Here is a 20,413-nt window from a genome sequence, read left to right as displayed (position 1 = left end):
TTGTGCCATTAGTGACTAACAAAGAGGATACATCTCACAATGCATTATTTGCATTTTCTGATGTCTACTTGAATTATTGCCAATATGCATGGAAACAAAAATGTTCGTATTGCCAACCCAGGACCAAAATCCAGAAAAAACAATCATTTTCAGTTACCCAACTGGATCCAGTTAGGATTTCCAGTTACCCAAATGGTTCCAGTTAGGATTTTCAGTTACCGAACTGGTTCCAGTTAGAAATCATTTCCAGTTACCCAACTGGTTCCAGTTAGGATTTCCAGTTGCCCAACTGGTTTCAATTGGAAATTGTTAAATTCTAGTTAAAACCAACGGAAACCAGTTGGAAATCCATAGGCGGATCCAGGGGGGGCGAGGGTCCGCCCACCCCCCTCCCCCTATTGGCGGAGCAAAAAAAAGGGGAATGAAAGAAAAAGAAGGGAAGAGAGAGGAGAAAATAAGAAGGGGGAACCTATGAGGAAGAAGATGAGTGAATAAATAAGATGAGGGGAAGTCTTGGAAATAGGACAATATTTCATGTCACTAAACAAAATGTTCGCTCCCGCTTCACGCTCGCATTGATTTTTAGGTGATTTACATGTATTGTTCACTATGGAGTTTAAACATTTTGGAAGTCAATATACGAAACATATTTCATCTGGGAAATCGATCTTTCATTATTTTGGTGATTTACAAATTGATTTTTAAAAAGTGCTCTTGAAAAATGTCAGTTTTATGGTCTGAATATTAACATTTTCTGCTCGCGCTGCGCGCTCGCAAATTTTGATTTATCAGGTACCTATTATTTTCGTGTATTCCATAAAGTTTTCAAAACATCCCTTTTCAGGTCTGATTGTCAAAACGTATCAGCTAGCGCTGCACGCTCGCATTTTTGATTGGCGAGCTATGTATGTCTCAATATTGATTATGCAACAAACTTATACTTAAAATCCCCTTTTCAGGACAGTGTATAAAAAAAAATCGGATCGCAATCATTTTGCGCTCGCATTAATGGTTAATAATAACTAATGCATCCTAGTTATTATTATAAAAGTGATTGAAATGTCCAATTTTCAGGCCATCATATTAGATTTCGCACCCTCATTAGGCATTAATGAATAAGATATTAATCATTGAATTGTCCCTTTTGTTTCATCTCGAGCTCAGCAAGTGGAATAGGAAGACAGTCTTCAATTTTTATGATCACATGTCCTAAGAACATGATCATTTTCCAGTTTCAGATCACAATGTAAAAAAAATTCTGCTCGCGCTTTGTGCTCTCATTATTAATGTAAAAAGATCCCCTATTGCTAATTCTTTTCATGGTTTACAAGACATGAATAGAGTGCCCAGTTTTAGGTCTAAATCTCGATTTTATTTACGCTCGCATCAATTGTTTAGTTATATAGCTATCTTGTTTTCAATATAAAAGAATTGATTAAAATTTTCCATTCTTTATGTAGAAATGTCAAAATTTTTCAGCTCGCGCTTCGCACTCGCATGATCTGAAGTACTTAACGTCTCAGTCGTCTCCATGGCTATTAAAGTGGCAGTCATTAACGGGTACCTTTTCGATCAGTTCAAAACGCATATGAAAACTTTCAGCTCGCGCTTTGCCCTTACATTATTAATGTAAGGAACTTCCCCAATAACTCATCCTTTTCACGATTTACAAAGCATGAATAGAGTGTCTCGTTCAGTATAGGTCTAAATCTCAAAATTTTTCGCTCGCGCTTCGCGCTCGCGTTGTTTAATTTTTAAAATACATAACGTCTTCATCGCTAACTGCATGCAATCTTTAATTAACAGGTACCTTTTCCATCAGTTCATTTCTGCTCGCGCTTCGCATTCGTAGTAATGATTTAGTTTCATACACATCTTTTTTCAGGAAAACAAACATTGCCCAGAATGTTCAACTTTTAGGAAAAAAATACTTGAAATTCCCAAAGAATTAGCTCGCGCTTCGAGCTCGCATTATATAAATAAGGATTATGATATTATATATATATATATATATATATATATATATATATATATATATATATATATATATATATGTTGATTAATAAGAATAAAGCTAAAAAGTGACTATTAGGACTCAAAGAATCAAAAAATCATCTTCGAGCGGCCGATCGGGGAAAATATGGCTGAAAAAAAAAATCCGGGCCCCTCCTATTGGCGAAGGCTGGATCCGCCCCTGGAAATCCAACTGGTTTCAATTGGATTTTGGTTCTGGGAAGACGTGGCTTTCAAGATTGTATTATAGGCAAGTTTTCGGCCGTTTAATCAGGCCTTCATCAGGCCTAGCTACTACATAGTTACAAGAGATCAAAAATTCAAAACACATGCAAATATTTGAAGGTCATGTTTACAATGGTATAGGCGTAGCTTAAATCAAGGTTCCCCAGAGAGATCTGCCCTTTGGAAAAATTGGTAATGTCGAAAAAATGTCTCTGCCGGAATCGAACCAGGTCCCAGATTGGAACGCTGGTGCCTTGCACGAGACCGCAGGGATGGGTTAGTGGCAAGGGCGACCCCGATCAGATTGACCATCAGATAAACAAATTTTCGACAACATACCAATTATAATTTCCATTGTCGTGTGCATGTAGGTGGGTTTTGTACAATGACAAGCCGCCATGCCTCAGCTGGATCAAAGTTATTGCTGAGATACAGTCCCTTACAGTACTATGGGACAAATTATACTAATGTGAGAAATTATACAGGCCTACAACAGCTTTGGCAATTCTTTATTTCAAATATTTTGTGAAAGAAATGGATGAGAGAACACTGGTATAGGCGTAGCTTGAATCAAGGTTCCCCAGAGCTATATCTGCCCTTTGGAAAAATGTCTTTGCCAGGAATCAAACCCGGCCTCCAGCTTGGAACGCCGTTGCCTAACCACTAGACCATATACGCTTTTCATTGTTCTTTCAATGAATTCAAAGTTCTTTTACAAAATATTTAGATGAAAGAGTTTCCAAAGCAACTATATATATATATATATGTATATATATATATATATATATATATATATATATATATATATACCATATATAAACCCCTCAAAAAAGTTTGGAAATCTGAGTTTGGCCATTAATTTCTCCCGACTCCCAATTTTACACAATGTATATTTGACATCATTCAAAAGATAATTGAATTCTCTTTAAAATGATACCATGCTTATTATGATCATGCCATCACGAAAAAGAGCAGGATTCTTAAATGATCAGTATTTTAGATAATGAAAGCCCCGGATGAAAGCATATTATGGGTTTATTGTACTGTTCAAGGGGTTCAAGCATTCAGTGTTTAGTAGACTTTGATTATCCCACTTCATATTTTATGACTTCTATACATGAAGAGTTTGGTTGCAAAAGGGATTAGGTCCACTTTGGACCATTCAAAGAAAAAAAACTTTTTTATTCTCACTTATTGCAATATTTTTATGAGAAACTAGATTGTCATGATGTCCTAACCTATCATGTGAACATAAAATTAGGTAAGAAATTTACCTGTCTTCATGATTTCTATATATTTTCAAAAAATATTGTGGACCTTACCCATTTTGCAAGCAAACTGAAATGAATACAATCTCTTTTGATTAAAAAAAGTTTGGTTTTTTGCCACTTAATTTATTCACCTTTTTCATGTTAATTTCAGATTGTCTTTGGTGCGACTAAAAATTTTGTGGTTTTGAGACAAAAAACAATAAAATTTTATGAGAAATAGACCTAGTTACTCCTTTTGACAAAGCGGCTCTTCCGCCAGAGTTTGGTTGCAAAAGGGGGCCGGAAAGGGGGGTTAGGTCCACTCCAAGAAAATTATTTTTTATTCTCCAATATTGCAATATTCTTATGCGAAACTAAATTTTCATGATACCCTACCATGAGAACATAAAATTGGGTATAAAAGAAATCTAAATGTCGTCACATTTTTAAAGTATTCTTTTCCCCCAACAAATCTGTGTGGACCTAACCCCTTTTGCAACCAAACTGAAATGGACCTATAACCCCTTTAAAAAAAATCTTTGCCAGATATTTTAGTTCACTGTTTAGGAATTTCAACTTTTCTTTAGTATCATCTTATAGAGCTTCTAAAAATCTTTACATTGAGACAAAAAAAATCAAATTTGATGAAAAGTGGATCGACCTACCCCCTTTTGCATGCGAACTCTTCATATCAGGGCCTATATACAGATAATTACATTATACAGTGCGTCCCACAAAAAAACGATACCGAGATTTATACCCTTTTCATAAACCTATCCTCCAATTAGCCGCCTAAGAGTAATGCGGATAATTCAATAAAAATTGCGTCCACATATCAATTTGTTTGCGCTCCTTTTTTGCAGTGCGTAGCGTGTTAAATTATTTCCCTATGGAGAATAATAAAAAATACGCCGTTTTTGAGGGATTTGCTAAGATATCTCCCAAACGCGTCAACAAGGTGATCTATCAAAACAGAATAGAATAGAGCAGATTCTCACCTTTAACATGATATGATTTTCATTTGATTTTAGTCAAATTAAGTTCTGTCACTTTTGAGGTTTTTGGAACCTTTCTTGATGATTTTGGAAATCCATTTGTACATGAGCCAATGGGCAAGTGCGAGAAACGAAACGTTTGGTGCGACTTCACATTGTTGTAAAAAAATATATACGTCACAATAGACCCTATCAAAAAAAGACATTTTGCAGAAAATGCTGTAGATTGCGAATACCTAAGAATGATTTTGATTGGATAAAAAAAACCTCTGTCACTTTTCACATTTGCAAAAGCTTTTGCAATAATTGGTCACTATAGTTTGGCGGGTTCAGCCGATGGCATTGTGTGTACACAGTATAGTACACAGTACACATGCATAGCTAGGCAACGCAGCGCATGTATTCGTACAGCGACGACTTGAGTGTATGTTGGATAGGACCGTACCATTCTTGACCGGGGGGTGTGCCAATGAATGCAAGTGATCAAGAAGAGTTACAAAACTGAAGGGAGTGAGAAAACAAGGAAAGTGAGAGGGAAATTTATGAAAACAAGTAATGCGATGAAAAATGAAAAGAAAAGGAGAGAAAGGAGAAGAAGTTAAAACACGCAGCTGAGTGCGCTCGCGATATGTAAGTTGAACACCCCTGCACCGCAATGTAGCAGCCTGCCACTATACACGTAGACTGCCTGCACGATGCGAAGACAGCGGTGCGTATTAGTGACTGTGCGTCAAACGTCCCATTTCTATGCCTTATAAGAGGAGCGTTTTTGTACACAACAAATTGATATGTAAACTCCGAAAATAAGGCGCATTATTTTTACGAGCGCCCGTCCTGAAAAAGGCGGATAATCACCATGACAACTGGACACGCCCCCTCCAATGCGGTTGTGTTGGAAAAGGGTGACCTTGTGACCGCACCATGGCAATTATCCGCATTATTTGGAAATGCGTTCATAAACTCGAAATCTTATCCCGATGCCGCTATTATGCGGATAATAGCAGCATCAGAGTAATGCGGATAACTCTTGTCCTCCTCCAATTTTACGACCAAATTATGCTGCTATTAGCCGCCTAATTCATTTTAATTGGGTTTATGAAAGGGGTATTATTGACGATTTATCATAACTTAATCATTTAGACAAATGACCTACCATTGTGAAGCTTAATATTAGAATCTCCTCTTTCATCTGAAATTACTTAGATTATTTCTGATTAAATGCATGAGTGAGCAAAAACAATTTGAAAAGGGGATATCAAAAAGTCACTTGGCGGGATGTATCTGAGTTTCAAAAAGAAAACCACATTTTCAAAAAGTTCAATCTGTCATTTAATTTGAGAGGTTACACTTGCTGAGGATATTTCTAAAAATACCTTATGATATGACGTCATTACAATGGGTACCGTGCGAAGTTAGCAATGATATTGGGGGAAATGGTGAATTCTACATGGGCCAAAGATATAGATGTATGCAGGGGGCAAATGATCGAATTACATTTAGAAAATTATAATTTTTAAACCTATTCTAAATTATTGAAAATATTATTTATATGTAATATAATTATTTTAAAATGCAGCACTGATTCTAGTTTTTAGATTTTGATCTTAGTTTCTATTAGTCTAAATTTTTGATTAACAAATTATCTTCCTCGATTTGCTTAGTCGCTTACTTCAGTATTACTCAGCTGCACAGAGATTGTTGAAAAATATTCGCAAGTCCCGAGATCTATGCATTAATATGTTGAAGATTTCGGCGGATTTTCCTGATGTTTCCCTTTAGATTTCTACGGAGACGTTGGGTATTGGCAGTAATATTCCTTCTTTCATTTACATACTATTTATATGAGACGTTGAATCAGGTAAGAATCTTTTAAAAGTTGTCAAATTTGTCTGTCGTAAAAAGTATAGGCCTACCGTATACGGTATGTCTCTGGCTCTGCGTCGTAGACAGTGACCACTGCTCTGCCACTAACAGACTGCACAGTGCACTGGCAATGACTGGCGCTGCCACAGGCATAGACCAAAAGCTTCGGTCTCTGTTATGTTGGTTGTTCAGCTGAACTCCGTTGGCTTCACTCACCAAATACAGAGGGCACACGGACACTTTACCGTCGGTGAATGGGGATTACAGTAAAATGTCAGAAATTGTTGAATAAATCCCCAGACATGCCAGAAACGACGGTTATTCCTGTCTAAGTAAATAGGCCCAACCTCGCACAACGCATGTGATTTCATAGTGGACTTTGACGTTTTCATTCATCACACGAATGTGAGGGAATGAAACACGCCAAAGTCCTTTCAATATTTCTCCACTATGACTCTTGCAATTGAACATTCATATTTTAACTTCATTCTAAAAAGGAATTATTTATAAAACTGTTTATATCGCTTACCTCCAAACATGCCAAATTTATGTCAACCGTTCAATCCGTCCTTAGTTATCCTTGATACTGCGGTGGAAAGTACGCAAACAACAATCGAAAAAGCAATTTTTCCTATCGAACATTCTTGATTCAAGTCGTCCGCACATAATAGGAAATTGTACCAAAAATCAACAGGTTGCATCTCATGTATATACTTATTGGTAAAGTACGCCATCTTTTGACAAGATGATGATGAAAGTGGATTGAACGAGCAAGAAAATAATGCTGATCGCCTAGAATTCAGCTAGCTTGCAAAACCGTAAACAAAGGTACGGTATACCGTAAACAAACAGTATGCACTTAAGAACCAAGTTTGAAAGGACACTCGTAAAATTACGTCACTCTCGCGATGAACATTCATTAGATCATGGTCGTGTGTGTTCAATACAAACTCTGCATGCATGCACTCAGTGTGTATTGAACACGCACGACCACGATCTAATGAATATTCATCGGCGAGAGTGACATACTTTTACGAGTATACTTTCAAACTTGGTTCTTAAGTGCCTACCGGCTTGTGAATTATATCGCGCGCCCTCTTTAGGCAAAAATTGATATCCACGCTGATCCAGAGGCATCTACGTGAAGATCACAAAAAAATGCTTTTATTTTTATTAAAAAAACAGTGTGAAAGTTAACACACGATCCATATGGTTTGGTAAGTGTCATAGCACAATTAGAATCCGTAGCTATGATGTAAAGTCATAGTTATTTGAGCTAAAAAGGTGTGAAAGATTTGCGTGTACCAGGTGCATATGAATCCTTCACACACGAGATGATTTGAAACCATGAGTGGGAAATATTATAAAGAACAAAACAGAAGATGATTACAACTATTGAATTTATATTTTTTGTGTAATCCAAAGACAAAAAAGAAGGCTTCAAAAATATAAAGTGTCCGGACACCCGACCCCCCATCCTACTGTACGTATGGTCACTCCCCACTAACGCCCGGGACCCCTACCTATAGTTCCCCACATACGGGTACAAAACCAGAAACTTTCGCCCCCGAGAATTCTACTTTCCCTCTAGTAAAAGATCTAGCCCTAAAACGTGTGGGGTCCAACTTCATTTCCAACATTTTTGCGATATTGATTTCATTTTTAAAGAAGAATTCATTAAAAATATGAGAGATTTGTTTTGAAAAGATGGGAAGAGCTTACGGCCGTGTTTACGTCGCCATCTTGATTTCTTTGTCTTCCGCTTGACGACAGCACGCAAATCGCGCGATTTTCTGGTTTCGTACCCGTATGTGGGGAAATATATAGGTAGGGGTCCCAGGTGTTAGTGGGGAGTGACCATAGTTCATACCTACGTACAGTATTTGACTTTCCCTCCCCAAAACGCCCCAGGCTAGGCACAGCACAGCACTACTAGACCAAAAGCTTCAGAGTTCAGTCTCTGTATTTTGGTTGTTCCGCTGACCTGCGTTGGCTCACTCACCAATAATAGTAGGCCTGTATCCGGGGGGGGGGGGGCACTCGGTATATAATGCATAGTGGGTATGTGCCGCGGAGGGGACCCCCATTTTCACACTCAAATTTCCGTTCCAAGGCATAGCATTTTTGCCTTGTTGAGAAAAAGAACAAAGAAAGCCGCTCCAAGGCATAGCATTTTCTTCTTATTGAGAAAAAAAGAAGAGAGAAATCTGCTCCAAAGCTTCGCATATTTTTCGTTACGCCGCTCCGATCGTATTGAATGAGCTGCAATTTTGGTGAAAAGCGGCCGCAGAGCTCCCCCGGCGGAGGCCGCGCTAGCTGCATCATGCACGCATGACCGTTCCATAGGGATGCATACGCACTCACACGCTGGCGATCCATTCCAAGGACCCCCGTTTTCACAAACATTTGTCGTTCCGAAGCCCGTTCGGAGGGCCCTCCTTTTTACAATAAGCCCGCTCCAAGGCCCCCGTTTTTTTGTCTCGCCCGCGGCACACCCGCACCACTTTTTTGGTCGAGTGCCCGCCTCCCCCTCCCCCCGGGGCCCGTATGTACAGACAACGTATTAGCAGTAACGTTAGATCTATCCGATCGTTTCTTTTTTGTACATGAATTGAAAGTCACATGAAAAATATGAAAAAGAAATCACATCCAAATTTCCAATGATCAAAGGTCATCTTCAGGTCAACGTTAAAGTTTACATGCAAGGCTTTTATGACAAGCGTTATTCCATCCCAGTCTTTCACAATGAAGTTTTGATAAAATTCTGTTGCGTGCTCTTGCAAATCACGATATTTCTGGTTATTTTCATAAGTGGGAGAGACACAAAATCGCTTTTTGCCTTGTATACCCAGTTGTTGTGTGCCCGGACGATCAATTTTAGAAAGTCATTTGGAAAAAAATTACAAGCAAAGTTTCATCAATTTTTAGTACAAAATGTTAGGAAATATTATAAAGAACAGAATATAAGATGATTACAAGTATTGAATCCATATTTTTAGTGTAAGACAAAAAAGAAGGCTTCAAAAAGATAAACTGTCCGGACAACCGACCCCCCCCCCACATCCTATTATTTTGAGGTGCTGCTGGGTTTGAGCTCCTCCTGCAAGTCCTGGCCATGTGCATTGGGCATTGTTTATTCTAAGGATATGTGCTAAGGAACTGTCTCAAAATACCACACAAACAGCAATCCCCTGGCTTTACACCGGTAAACCTGAGCAGTGAGCTAAACACTGACTGGGGGCCTTATTTACCCCAGGACCTCAATTACCTCTCTCTCCCCTACATGCATCATTATGTCTTTACCGATGGACTTCAACTACACCCTGTGCTTATCTTGTATTTCTTTTTGTGTTTTGCTTAAAAAGGTCCCACTCACCATCTCGGACCAGTTCCAGGATGTGGTCCCCACGCCGCAACAGATAGCATTAAGGACCAGGACCAGCGAAAAACTCAAATTCAATCTTACATCCTGTAGAAATTCACGCCAGGGAAAAATATTTGTTGTTGATGAAAAAGGTAAAGTATTTGAAGGTGACCAAATTTGGTAGAATGACGAGTTGATAAAAACTGAAACCCAACACCACTCCACCCTAAAAAGAATGGGAAACATGAAAGGATATATTTTTGAAGAATTCATTATCATACGGTCAGCGAACTCTTATAAGGGTTACATGTATACATGGCTTCTGTATTATAAGAGAATTGCATAAAAATACCACAAAGTGATAAAAACAAATAAATAGTCCAGAGACTGATAGTGATAAACATGAATTGTCTGTATTTTATATTCTCCCTTTTTTTGTCTTAGAAAGTTGACATTGATGGAAAGTTCTATTTAAATGTAATGGTTGTAACCCAGGGGCGGTATTCTGAAAACGTTCTTATCTTTTTTTAATTTTGTTCTTATCTACGTCACTTTCTTAAATTGGTATTCTGAAAACGTTCTTATCTTTTTCTTATCTTTTGTTCTTATCTTTGTTCTTATCTTGCTTTCCATCCAATGCTGAGCGCGTAAATTTACAACTCGCGCATATAATACCAAAGCGCGCTAAAAGATAAGAACAAAATGAGGATAAGTGGTATTCTGAAAACGTTCTTATCTTTTTTCGTTTTTATTGTCTCACCTGCGAAGCAAAGTGAGACTATAGGCGCCGCTTTTCCGACGGCGGCGGCGTCAACATCAAATCTTAACCTGAGGTTAAGTTTTTGAAATGACATCATAACTTAGAAAGTATATGGACCTAGTTAATAAAACTTGGCCATAAGGTTAATCAAGTATTACTGAACATCCTATTTGAGTTTCATGTCACATGACCAAGGTCAAAGGTCATTTAGGGTCAATGAACTTAGACCATGTTGGAGGAATCAACATCGAAATCTTAACCTGAGGTTAAGTTTTTGAAATGTCATCATAACTTAGAAAATATATGGACCTAGTTCATGAAACTTGGACATAAGGTTAATCAAGTATCACTGAACATCCTACATGAGTTTCACGTCACATGACCAAGGTCAAAGGTCATTTAGGGTCAATGAACTTTGGCCGAATCGGGGTATTTGTTGAATTACTATCATAACTTTGAAAGTTTATTGGTCTAGTTCATTAAACTTGGACATTAGAGTAATCAAGTATCACTGAACATCCTGTGCGCGTTTCAGGTCACATGACCAAGGTCAAAGGTCAATGAACTTTGGCTGAATTGGGTGTATCTGTTGAATTACCATCATAACTTTGAAAGTTTATGGATCTGATTCATGAAACTTGTACATAAGAGTAATCAAGTATCACTGAACATCCTGTTCGAGTTTCAGGTCACATGATCAAGGTCAAAGGTCATGTAAGGTCAATGAACTTTGGCCATGTTGGGGTTTTTTGTTGAATAACCATCATATCTCTATAAGTTTATTGGTCTAGTTCATAAAAAGTGGACATAAGAGTAACCATGTATCACTGAACATCTTGTGCGAGTTAGAGTAGTATTCAAAGTCAGCACTGCTGCTATATTGAACCGCGTGATGCAGGTGAGACGGCCAGAGGCATTCCACTTGTCTTTCACGATATTTAAGATAATATTTAAGATAGCTATAAGGTTATCACATCTCACGATGTCCGCGTTTTTTCTTGCTCAAAATCGATGGCCTCTAGTAGTAACAAATACCCACAAGTATTCCTCCCACCATTTCTTTCATTCACCCTTTATTTTTCCTGTCTCTTTTTTCTACCCCTTCTTTCTTTTCCTTTTTTCTTCCTTTCTATCTGTCTGTCTTTCTTCCTTTCTTTCATTCTTCATTTATATATTTTCTTTTGTTCTGTTTGAATCTTTTAATTTCTTTTTTTTTCTTTTGCTTTGTTTCATTTATACTTCATCTTTCTTCCTTTTTTATTTTCCCTTTTCGTTTTATCCCTTTCTTTTCTTTCTATAATGAGTATTTTGTCTACTTTTCCCCCGTTTCCCCTTCCTTTTCTTTCTTTCTTCCTTCACTTGTTTATAATCTTTTTATTTTTCTTCCTTATTTTTCTTCCATTCTTTCGTTTTTATACATGCTTTTCCTTTATTTAATCATTCATTTTATTTTTCCCCCTTTTTCTTCCTTCCCTTTAATAATTCTGACTTTTTCTTTCTTATTTTTTTTTTATTTATGCTTTCTAAAACTTTTGTGTCTTTTTTTACTTTCTTTTTTTTCTTTATTTTGCTCATTTTTTTTCGTTCGTTATTTATTCTTTTTCTTTACTTTCTTCCTTCTCTCTGTCTTTCTTCTATTAACTGTTTTCTTTATTCTTTCCATTGATTTTTTTTCGTTTTCTTTTCCCAACTTTATATTTTCCCTTTTCGTTTTCTTTCTTTCTCTTTCTTTCTTTCTTTCTTTCTTTCCTTCTTTTATTCATTCCATTTTCTTTCTTTTTTAATTTTTAAGTTCTTTTTGCTTGCTTTTTTTTCGTTTTCTCTTTATTTTTTCATTATTTCTGCTTTGTCCCTTTCATCTTTTTTTCTGCCTCATTCTGACCCTTTTCTGTCTTCTTACTTTCATACCTACTTACTTTCTTCATATTTTGTTCTTTATTCGTACCTGCTTTATTTACTTTTCTTTCTTTTTTTGTGCACGTGGACGTCTCGAAATAATGAAATGAGTCATTGCGTATAAAATGCCTATTTCGCGCAATGCGCCAGAAAGAGTGAACGCGCAGCGCACATGATATTCTCTTCACATAAGGAACGCTCTTATTGGTTAAACTGCCAATATAAAGCGCATTTTGATTGGTAAAATCTTAAAAATGGGCGTGTTGGAGATAAGAAGGGGGCAGTCCTTACAGAGATAAGAACGTGTTAAGAAGATTTCAGAATACCGATTTGCAATGATTTTAGCGTCTTCTTATCTCATTGAGATAAGAACAAAGATAAGAACGTTTTCAGAATACCACCCCAGAAGCTCAATCCAGCTCATTTTAACTCATGCAATCTACATGTACCAATACAAGTAGTTATACGAATACATTGATTATAACCCAAGTAGTGTAATGTTTTCTCTTCTTTTTTTTTGGTCACAGGATATGTTTGTTCATGGAAAGATTTGCTAGCTAATGGTTGCTGTAACCCTGAGGCTAAATCCAGCTCAATACACAACTGTAACGGGTGCTCAAAGAATGGATGCTGTGTTAATTATGAGCGTTGTGTTTCGTGTTGTATGCATCCAGAAAAGGTAATACTCTCCTACTGATTTCAATCTATGCTTGTTTTTAGGATTGAATGGACTTCTAAATTGACCAATGTGTTTTATTACCCCCCCCCCTCCCCCCTTCATTGCATACATACATGTTTGTATTTTGCATTTTTCCAATGAAAATATGAATTTTGCAAGGAAACTCTGTCAAGAGGTTGGCATGTGTGCTGTTGATGAAATTTTCCCCAGACCATGTGCATCAAAGCTTTGCAACATTTTGTGTACAAAGCCAGAAAATTGTTGGAGAGGCAATAGAGACTGCATCAATTAAATTATTTTTGAAAAGTAGGGCAAGAGTTGTGCAAGAAAAAACGGAAAATAGCAATATGATGTAATTCAAATGATATGATGCCAACATTGCAAGCTGTAAATGTGATGGTAGAATTCAATTAATATTTCAACTTTGGATAATTTCTTTGTGTGTGTTTATTAGTTGCACAAAAAATGTATATCAAGGAAGCTTAGGTTAGAGTAAACTTGAACTTAAGATATCCAGCATTTGTACCGGTATCCATTATTGGTAGAGGGCATGGTCACTCTGATTAGATATTTCAACCACAATTAATCTTTCTAACTTAGTTTATTATCTATTATGACAGAAAGAGACAATGATAATTATATGCACAGGTACATATAGACATGATTTCCGGATCTCCAGAAAGATAGCTTGTATTATAAACAAAGAACCTCTCTCTGTTTTCTTGCATTTTCTAACTGTCCATCTGGATCTCTCCCTCTTTCTCTCAATCTCTCTTTTTCTCTGAACAGGAACATGTTTTACAGGACATGTTGGGGAAGGCCAGTCACACATTCCGGTTATTATTTCAGTCAGTAGCTGATCATTTTGAGCTCTGCCTAACAAAATGTCGTACCTCATCTCAGGTAAGTTAATAAGGAGATTGTCATTTTAAAAAATGAAAGAATTACTGACTGACAAACCCTCATTTTGTTTTTGTCTATAATCCTTGACCCAATACACTTAGTATCAAAACCAGTTGCAGATTTCATGCAATTATTCTGATAAAGTAATTGTGGGTGTGTTGAACTGAATGTGCATACAACTGTAAATTCTATTGATCATTGCAAGTTTGTAATTTATTCCAGGTTTGTAGACCACTTTTGTAATAAAAAAATACTAATTAATACTTTTGAGAACTTTATTTGGTAGTATATTAGTACCCCTAAAACAGATATTTACGTGCCTGTAGAAAGCTTTATTTACAAATGCATTCGGAATCGTTTCAATTTTGACATTGATCATTACAGTTTTCCCATGTCATGTGAAATGGGTGTCTCATTTATATGTTTTATTGAAAATGAAAGAGATACAGGTACATGTAATGTGAAGCTACCGTACAAGCTATTATTTTTTGCAAAAGATTTGAAATACAGTCAAACTTAGAAAATCAGAGAAATACTGAGGCTCTGCTCATCTTCATTCGATCTCAATAGTATGAAAGGCAGAAATAAATATGTTGAAATTGCCACTGTCTGAGCACAGTGCTAAAGAAATGATAAATACTAATGTTTCATAATTTGCACAAATCAGCTTGACCCATTCATTTACAAAGGGACTTTCTTAATGACAAGCTGTGATCAGTCTAGGAAAATCAGAATTTAATCATCTGACAAGACTGACATATTTATCTTGATAAATGATGTGCATGTCATTTACACTTTCATCATTTTGACAAAGTAGCTTGATTATTAGTTTACAAAGATGCACTAACGCTTAATGATAATGTATCTCTGGCTTTCCATAATTTTGCATTCTGCCAATGAGAAAGTGTTGTACACCCTGTATCTCGGGCTTCTCATAATCTTCCACTCTTGTAATAACAAATCGTTATACACCGTGTATCTATGGCTTTCCATAATTTTGCACTCTCTTGATGGCACATTGTTATATCTCTAGTTTTCAATAATTGAGACTGTTATTTTTTAGAGTATATAGGACAAGACTTTTGTGTTTTGATTCATGATCTTAACACCTCTCAATCTTTCAGAGTGTCCAGCATGAGAACACATACAGAGACCCAGATGCCAAGCACTGCTATGGGGAAACTCAACCAGAACTCAAGCTCAACTCATGACCTCTGCTTGACCTTCTGACCTTTGACATCAAGGTGACTGAACCTTCAGGGATATTGTTTAATATGAAAAAAAGAAGATTAGTTTACAAATGTATTCATTGCTATGGAAATCCATCCAAAGGAGGGGATTAAAATGACAGAATATGCCCCCCCCCCCCTCGAATGTCCCTTTATTCATTCTTGTGTATTAGGGATTATGAAGTCATAGGACTCAACAAGTTGTTTTACAGTAATATTTGGTCTTTTAAAAAAAAGAAAAAACTAGATTAAATATTGCTTCATAATTTTTACTTGGGAGAATGATTCTTAAAAAACAATTTCAAAATATGACATTTTCAGTGTCATTGTCAGCTTCACAGATATACATGTGTGTACAGGTAGATATTTTTAAAAAATCAGAGAAATAGTCATCAAAACTTTTCCCTCAGAGCTTTTATTTCGAAACATGATTCTTGCCATTTGTAGTTTCCATTTGATTTCAATCAATACATTTGTGAACTAGTTTCCTGTTTGTGTTCAAAAAGTTTTAATTGCCAAATCTTTTTAACTAAGTGTGCTTTTGATATACTTCACTTTCTTGACTAACATGTTTGTATCATTTCATTCATGACTGTATTTACTCCTTGGGACCATAAGTTTATTTTTATTATTGTTATTCTGAAGATCTTGAATTATAAGAATTAACATACAGAAACTATTATTTCAGTATTTGAATGTTGTTTGGATAGTCTAACTCATACATGAATTCTGTTGTTAACAGTGTTAACATAATTATGGAGTTTATATTCACCAAATTTTTGCACACGTACATGTAGGTAAACAAAACAAACAAAAACATAACAAAATATGTGGCTATCAAGATGATACTTACAGAATATGAATCATTTTCCATATTATGAAGTGAAACTACATTACTGACCTCTGCCCTGTATTTTACTTATTTTTTACTGCACAGTTTAAGTGCAATTGTTAAGCAGTATTCTTTATCAGTCATGTCTGTAGAATTTTGTCACTCCTCATGCATGCTTTTCATTTGTGTGTTTGGTTTCCTGTTGCTGAGTGGTTGTTTGCTGTATGGGGTATATCTGGAATTGCAAATATCTTGAAACTAATATGGCTGGGAAATTTTGCTCTCCCAAAGTATTCTGCATCTATCATTAAAATCAAAGAAGATTGTTCATGTCAGGCACAAGATTTTAATTTCTATAACCATATATATTTTCTATATACTGTTCAAATTTCTATATGTAATGCTTTTTCAGATGTTCTCATAGAACTCCATAATGGAATGGCTTTCACAAAATGTCATTAAGATTTGTTTTAACATGAAGTCCTTCATTATCGCAATTCAAAAAATTATAATTTTCTCATGGCATCATTTATTTTCTTTTTAGGTGCAAAGAAATTTCCCCATAAATTACAAATTGGGTGAATGAAATGATGTACCGAGTACAATGACCATTTAGAAACATAAACAATATATCAAAGCTGAATATAGAAAAGATATATGGTAGTTGTGCTGAAGTAGAGCCTTTGTACTCACTGATATCTGTTTCACTCAGCCTCATGAGTAGTTTAATTTGATTAAATAGGTAAATACCATTAACACATGCTTAGCATTATATGGTCCGAATCTCACTGACGGAAACAATACTTTGATTTGTGGTAGGTCAACTTACATAGATATATAGACTTACTATACACTGATTTATGCTATATAGTCTAAAATTGAAATGTAAAGGAACACTTTGAACAATAATTCAATTTTATTTTGGGAAACACTAGAAATTTATTCACACCAAAATAGAATATTCAAATTGTACTTTTTGTACATGTATATTCTTTTCCCTTTTTTTTTTGTTGGGGGTATAATTTTTTTTTAAATATTCACTTTACTGGTGACATATAAGCCATATGTAGATCATACTTTCAAGGAAATGTACACATGGATCAAAATATTTTGCCTGTATACATGTAGGTACTCTTGACGTACATGTAACTCTGACTTCTCTAAATATCTTTTAAAATATTTATTATTAATTGCGATTTATATGTGTTCTTGTAAATACATGTACATGTAGAACATTGGTGAGTCTTGGATGACCCTAATGATTATTGTAAATATTGTAAATAAACATTGTCTAGCCAGATATAAGATATAAAGCTTAATTTTGCACTTGTAGAATTCTTTTCATCATAGTTGAGATATACTCTTGGCTAATCACTCTTTTCCTTTAAACTTGTTTATGGACCAACTGCATGTACTTTGAGATCTAGATGTATCGTGTATATTGCCAAATCATAGAGCTCAAGATTTGCTGTAATATGCTAATGAAGTATAGGCCTACCATGTTTGTGAAAAAGCAACATTTATACATAATAAGTAACCATTATTCATGTAACTTCCCATCATCAACATGAAACTATCATTTTAATTTTCTATCAGACTCCCTCAAAGAATCTCTCAACAAAAATTAGCACTTAAGAGCTTTGTAGTCTTACAGCTTAAGTCTAATTTCATGCATAAATTAACATAATGATCAAGTTTGAATAATTTTTTATTCATTTTGGAACATTAATGTATACAATTTTGTAGGTTAATCATTGGTGACTTGTGTGTCAATTTCCAGCCTCCAAAATACCTCAGTCTTGTCATAGTTAATTTTATCAATCCAAACGAGTTCAACAATTAATGTTCATATGTCTATGTGTTTTCAACTTCTGTGTATTCTTTCTTCATTGGATGTATACTAATTTAATGCATCAGCTTAGGTTGCTTGTTTTTATTTTCTTTACCAAAATACGATGGCCCTTATTCTGACTCTACATGTATTTATAATTAAACTGTGGTCTAAAGTTGCAGTTTAACTATGGAGAGCCAATTGTGACACAAATCTTCAAAACCTCAATTCAATTCATCAGCTCACTTGACAGTCAAGTTATTCACTAAGGTCTTGGAATGGTGACTTAAAAAACACAGTTTTCTCACCCATCAAAGCATGGGGAGAGAAGAAATCACATGCCAGAAATATAGCAATTTAAACAGAAGTTGGACATTTTCAGCTTACCATAATTTTAGCATAATAGAGTTAAACTGTGGCTTGAATTAAACTGGTCTTCAGAAAACAGGCCATAATGATTATGAATAACTATTACTTCATTTGTTAAAATGATTGCTTTCACATTTTCTCAAGGTCATGTAGATTTTGAATTTAAGTTTTGATTATAAGAGAAAAGTAATGAATATTACTTGCAGATCATGAATAGATGAAATAATCTCACAGATTTTATCCAACAGTAATCCTGGTGAAAAAAACAAATACTGTCTTTTTACTTACACATGCTGTTATTCCACTAGTCAAAAATAAATCATTTGTGACAACTATTACTTTGCATTTCAGTCTTGATTGTCTTTCTGTGTCAGTATGTACCTCTGCACCCTATGTCAGATTCCTGCCTTTTCTGAAGGAATTTGCAAGAGTGTTTTCATTGCTATAAAGGCAAATGGGAAATATGGGAATGTTGCTACTCAAGGCACTTACTAACTACCATAACTCTTTTATAACAAGATCTTGCGAAAAAGGTATCGACTTTTGGCAAGATGCCCTACAGTTCTAGGGAGGTGTGAGGAATAATAGATCTTGTTGTAGGTTTATAGAAATCCATGTGAATAATTGGGTCACCAATATCTTTTATCAGGTCCTTGTGTAGCTTCAAGGTGCCTTCAACACACTGTAGTTTATTGTTTTTGTTCAATTTTGTTGTTTCAATTCCTTAATTTTGCTATGATTTTTTCTTAATTTCCAATTTCTTTTATGTTCTATGAAAGGTCTTAATTTATTGATTATTGGTTGTTCTATAGGCCTAAGATTTTTTATTCTATGAAGCTACACATAAAATAATAATGCTAGCTTCTACTATTCTGTTTCTTTCCCTTTCTACTTTTTGGGGTGCACTTCTATGTGAGTATTATGTTTATAGTTCTGAAATAATAAAAAAAACTTGTCCTAAAGTGCATTTTCAGATCTTGAAATAAAAAATATTCTTTAAAAAGTAATTGGTGTAATATAATGATTACACATAGGAAATTCTGTGTGTTTGATTTTCCCCATATGATACAACTCGTGCAGTTCAGGACATTTACTAACACAGCCACCCATGCATGCTAAAATATGTTGAAATAATATTACAGGTATAGAGTACTTCACTTAAACAAACATAAAAGTTACATTTATCAACCATATCATCATTAAGTACTTGTTTGAATGTTTTGCTTGCCTATTGCTAGACCTCATCTACACTGATGTGCTCCATTTTTCATATTGCATGATTTAGAATCGAAGTGGTTTCCAATGGTTGCATGTATTTTCCATATTTCATTGGATTGTTAGCCTCATGTACTAATGAATTTACCAGGGGTAACTCTACCATTATGGTAAGTACATGTATCATGGAAATATTTAGTTTGTTCGGTTATTGAACCATGTTGCCATGGGGATTACCTTTATAGATCATTTGCTTTAAGAATGAAAAGATGAAGGGATAAATCGATGAGATGTGTGGTGGTGGTAGGTGATCGAGCGGTCAGTTAAAATAGAGGATGGGGTGCATGGTAAGGGGAGAGAGATAGTAAAGCTGAATAGGGAAGGCGGGATTGAGAGAGATAGAATGGGTGAATGAGAAGGGAAGGTGAGACTGGATTGTCACTGGAAGGTCTGATCCACAAGGCCGCTAGAGAAAAAAACTTTCTCCCATAGACTCATGACATGGCCTTGCATCAGGGCTAGCCTCGACTAAAATCCCAAGAAGAGAATATTTCAAAAGCATCCTGTCTTAAATTTGTTCATATGAATTGTTTGAAGCCGATTAATGTGAAACAAGTTTTGCACCCCCCCCCCCCCTGTTTCTGTGACAAATGATACAAATCTGAAGAACATTTGATGAATTATATGGATAATTCAAGGTTAGCATTAATTGGTGAGCATAGCAGACCTTTTTTTTTGGGGGGGGGGGCTACTTAGTTCATTCATTATTTATTACATGTGGTTAAGGTTAAGTGATTACAAGTTGCATGTTTCTGTTATTTGGTTTGATTTCAGGTGTCCCAAGTCATCCAATGTCTGCCTGCTAGTGTTTGCCATTGTAAAGAACTTTGTGCAAGTTTCATCTTGACAATATAAACCATTTGTGGTACTGGATTCATGATCTAGTTTTAATGCTGACTTTGCTTAGAACTCTGAAATAGACTACATGC

At 35.6% G+C, this 20,413-nt stretch overlaps 1 protein-coding gene across 2 annotated transcripts; it reads left to right on the top strand.

Annotated features, from left to right (window-relative positions):
* The first annotated feature begins 6,151 nt into the window (after positions 1–6,151).
* On the top strand, positions 6,152–20,347 carry LOC121409069 (SREBP regulating gene protein-like). 2 transcript variants are annotated; one of them, XM_041600872.1, is made up of 6 exons: positions 6,152–6,341; positions 9,712–9,862; positions 12,894–13,045; positions 13,835–13,948; positions 15,073–15,192; positions 20,259–20,347. In XM_041600872.1, exons 1-5 carry the CDS (start codon positions 6,249–6,251, stop codon positions 15,157–15,159), a joined length of 597 nt encoding a protein of 198 aa, XP_041456806.1. In that variant the 5' UTR covers positions 6,152–6,248; the 3' UTR covers positions 15,160–15,192; positions 20,259–20,347. The 2 variants fall into 2 exon arrangements, with proteins under 2 accessions (XP_041456806.1, XP_041456805.1); XM_041600871.1 differs by lacking the exon at positions 20,259–20,347 and having other exon boundaries at positions 15,073–18,544.
* The last annotated feature ends 66 nt before the right edge of the window (positions 20,348–20,413 follow it).

This window comes from Lytechinus variegatus, chromosome 2, assembly GCF_018143015.1.
Source record: "Lytechinus variegatus isolate NC3 chromosome 2, Lvar_3.0, whole genome shotgun sequence".
In the NCBI taxonomy this organism is placed as follows: domain Eukaryota; kingdom Metazoa; phylum Echinodermata; class Echinoidea; order Temnopleuroida; family Toxopneustidae; genus Lytechinus; species Lytechinus variegatus.
Note: the sequence above shows the minus strand (reverse complement) of the source record. Positions and strands in the feature narration are given on the sequence as shown.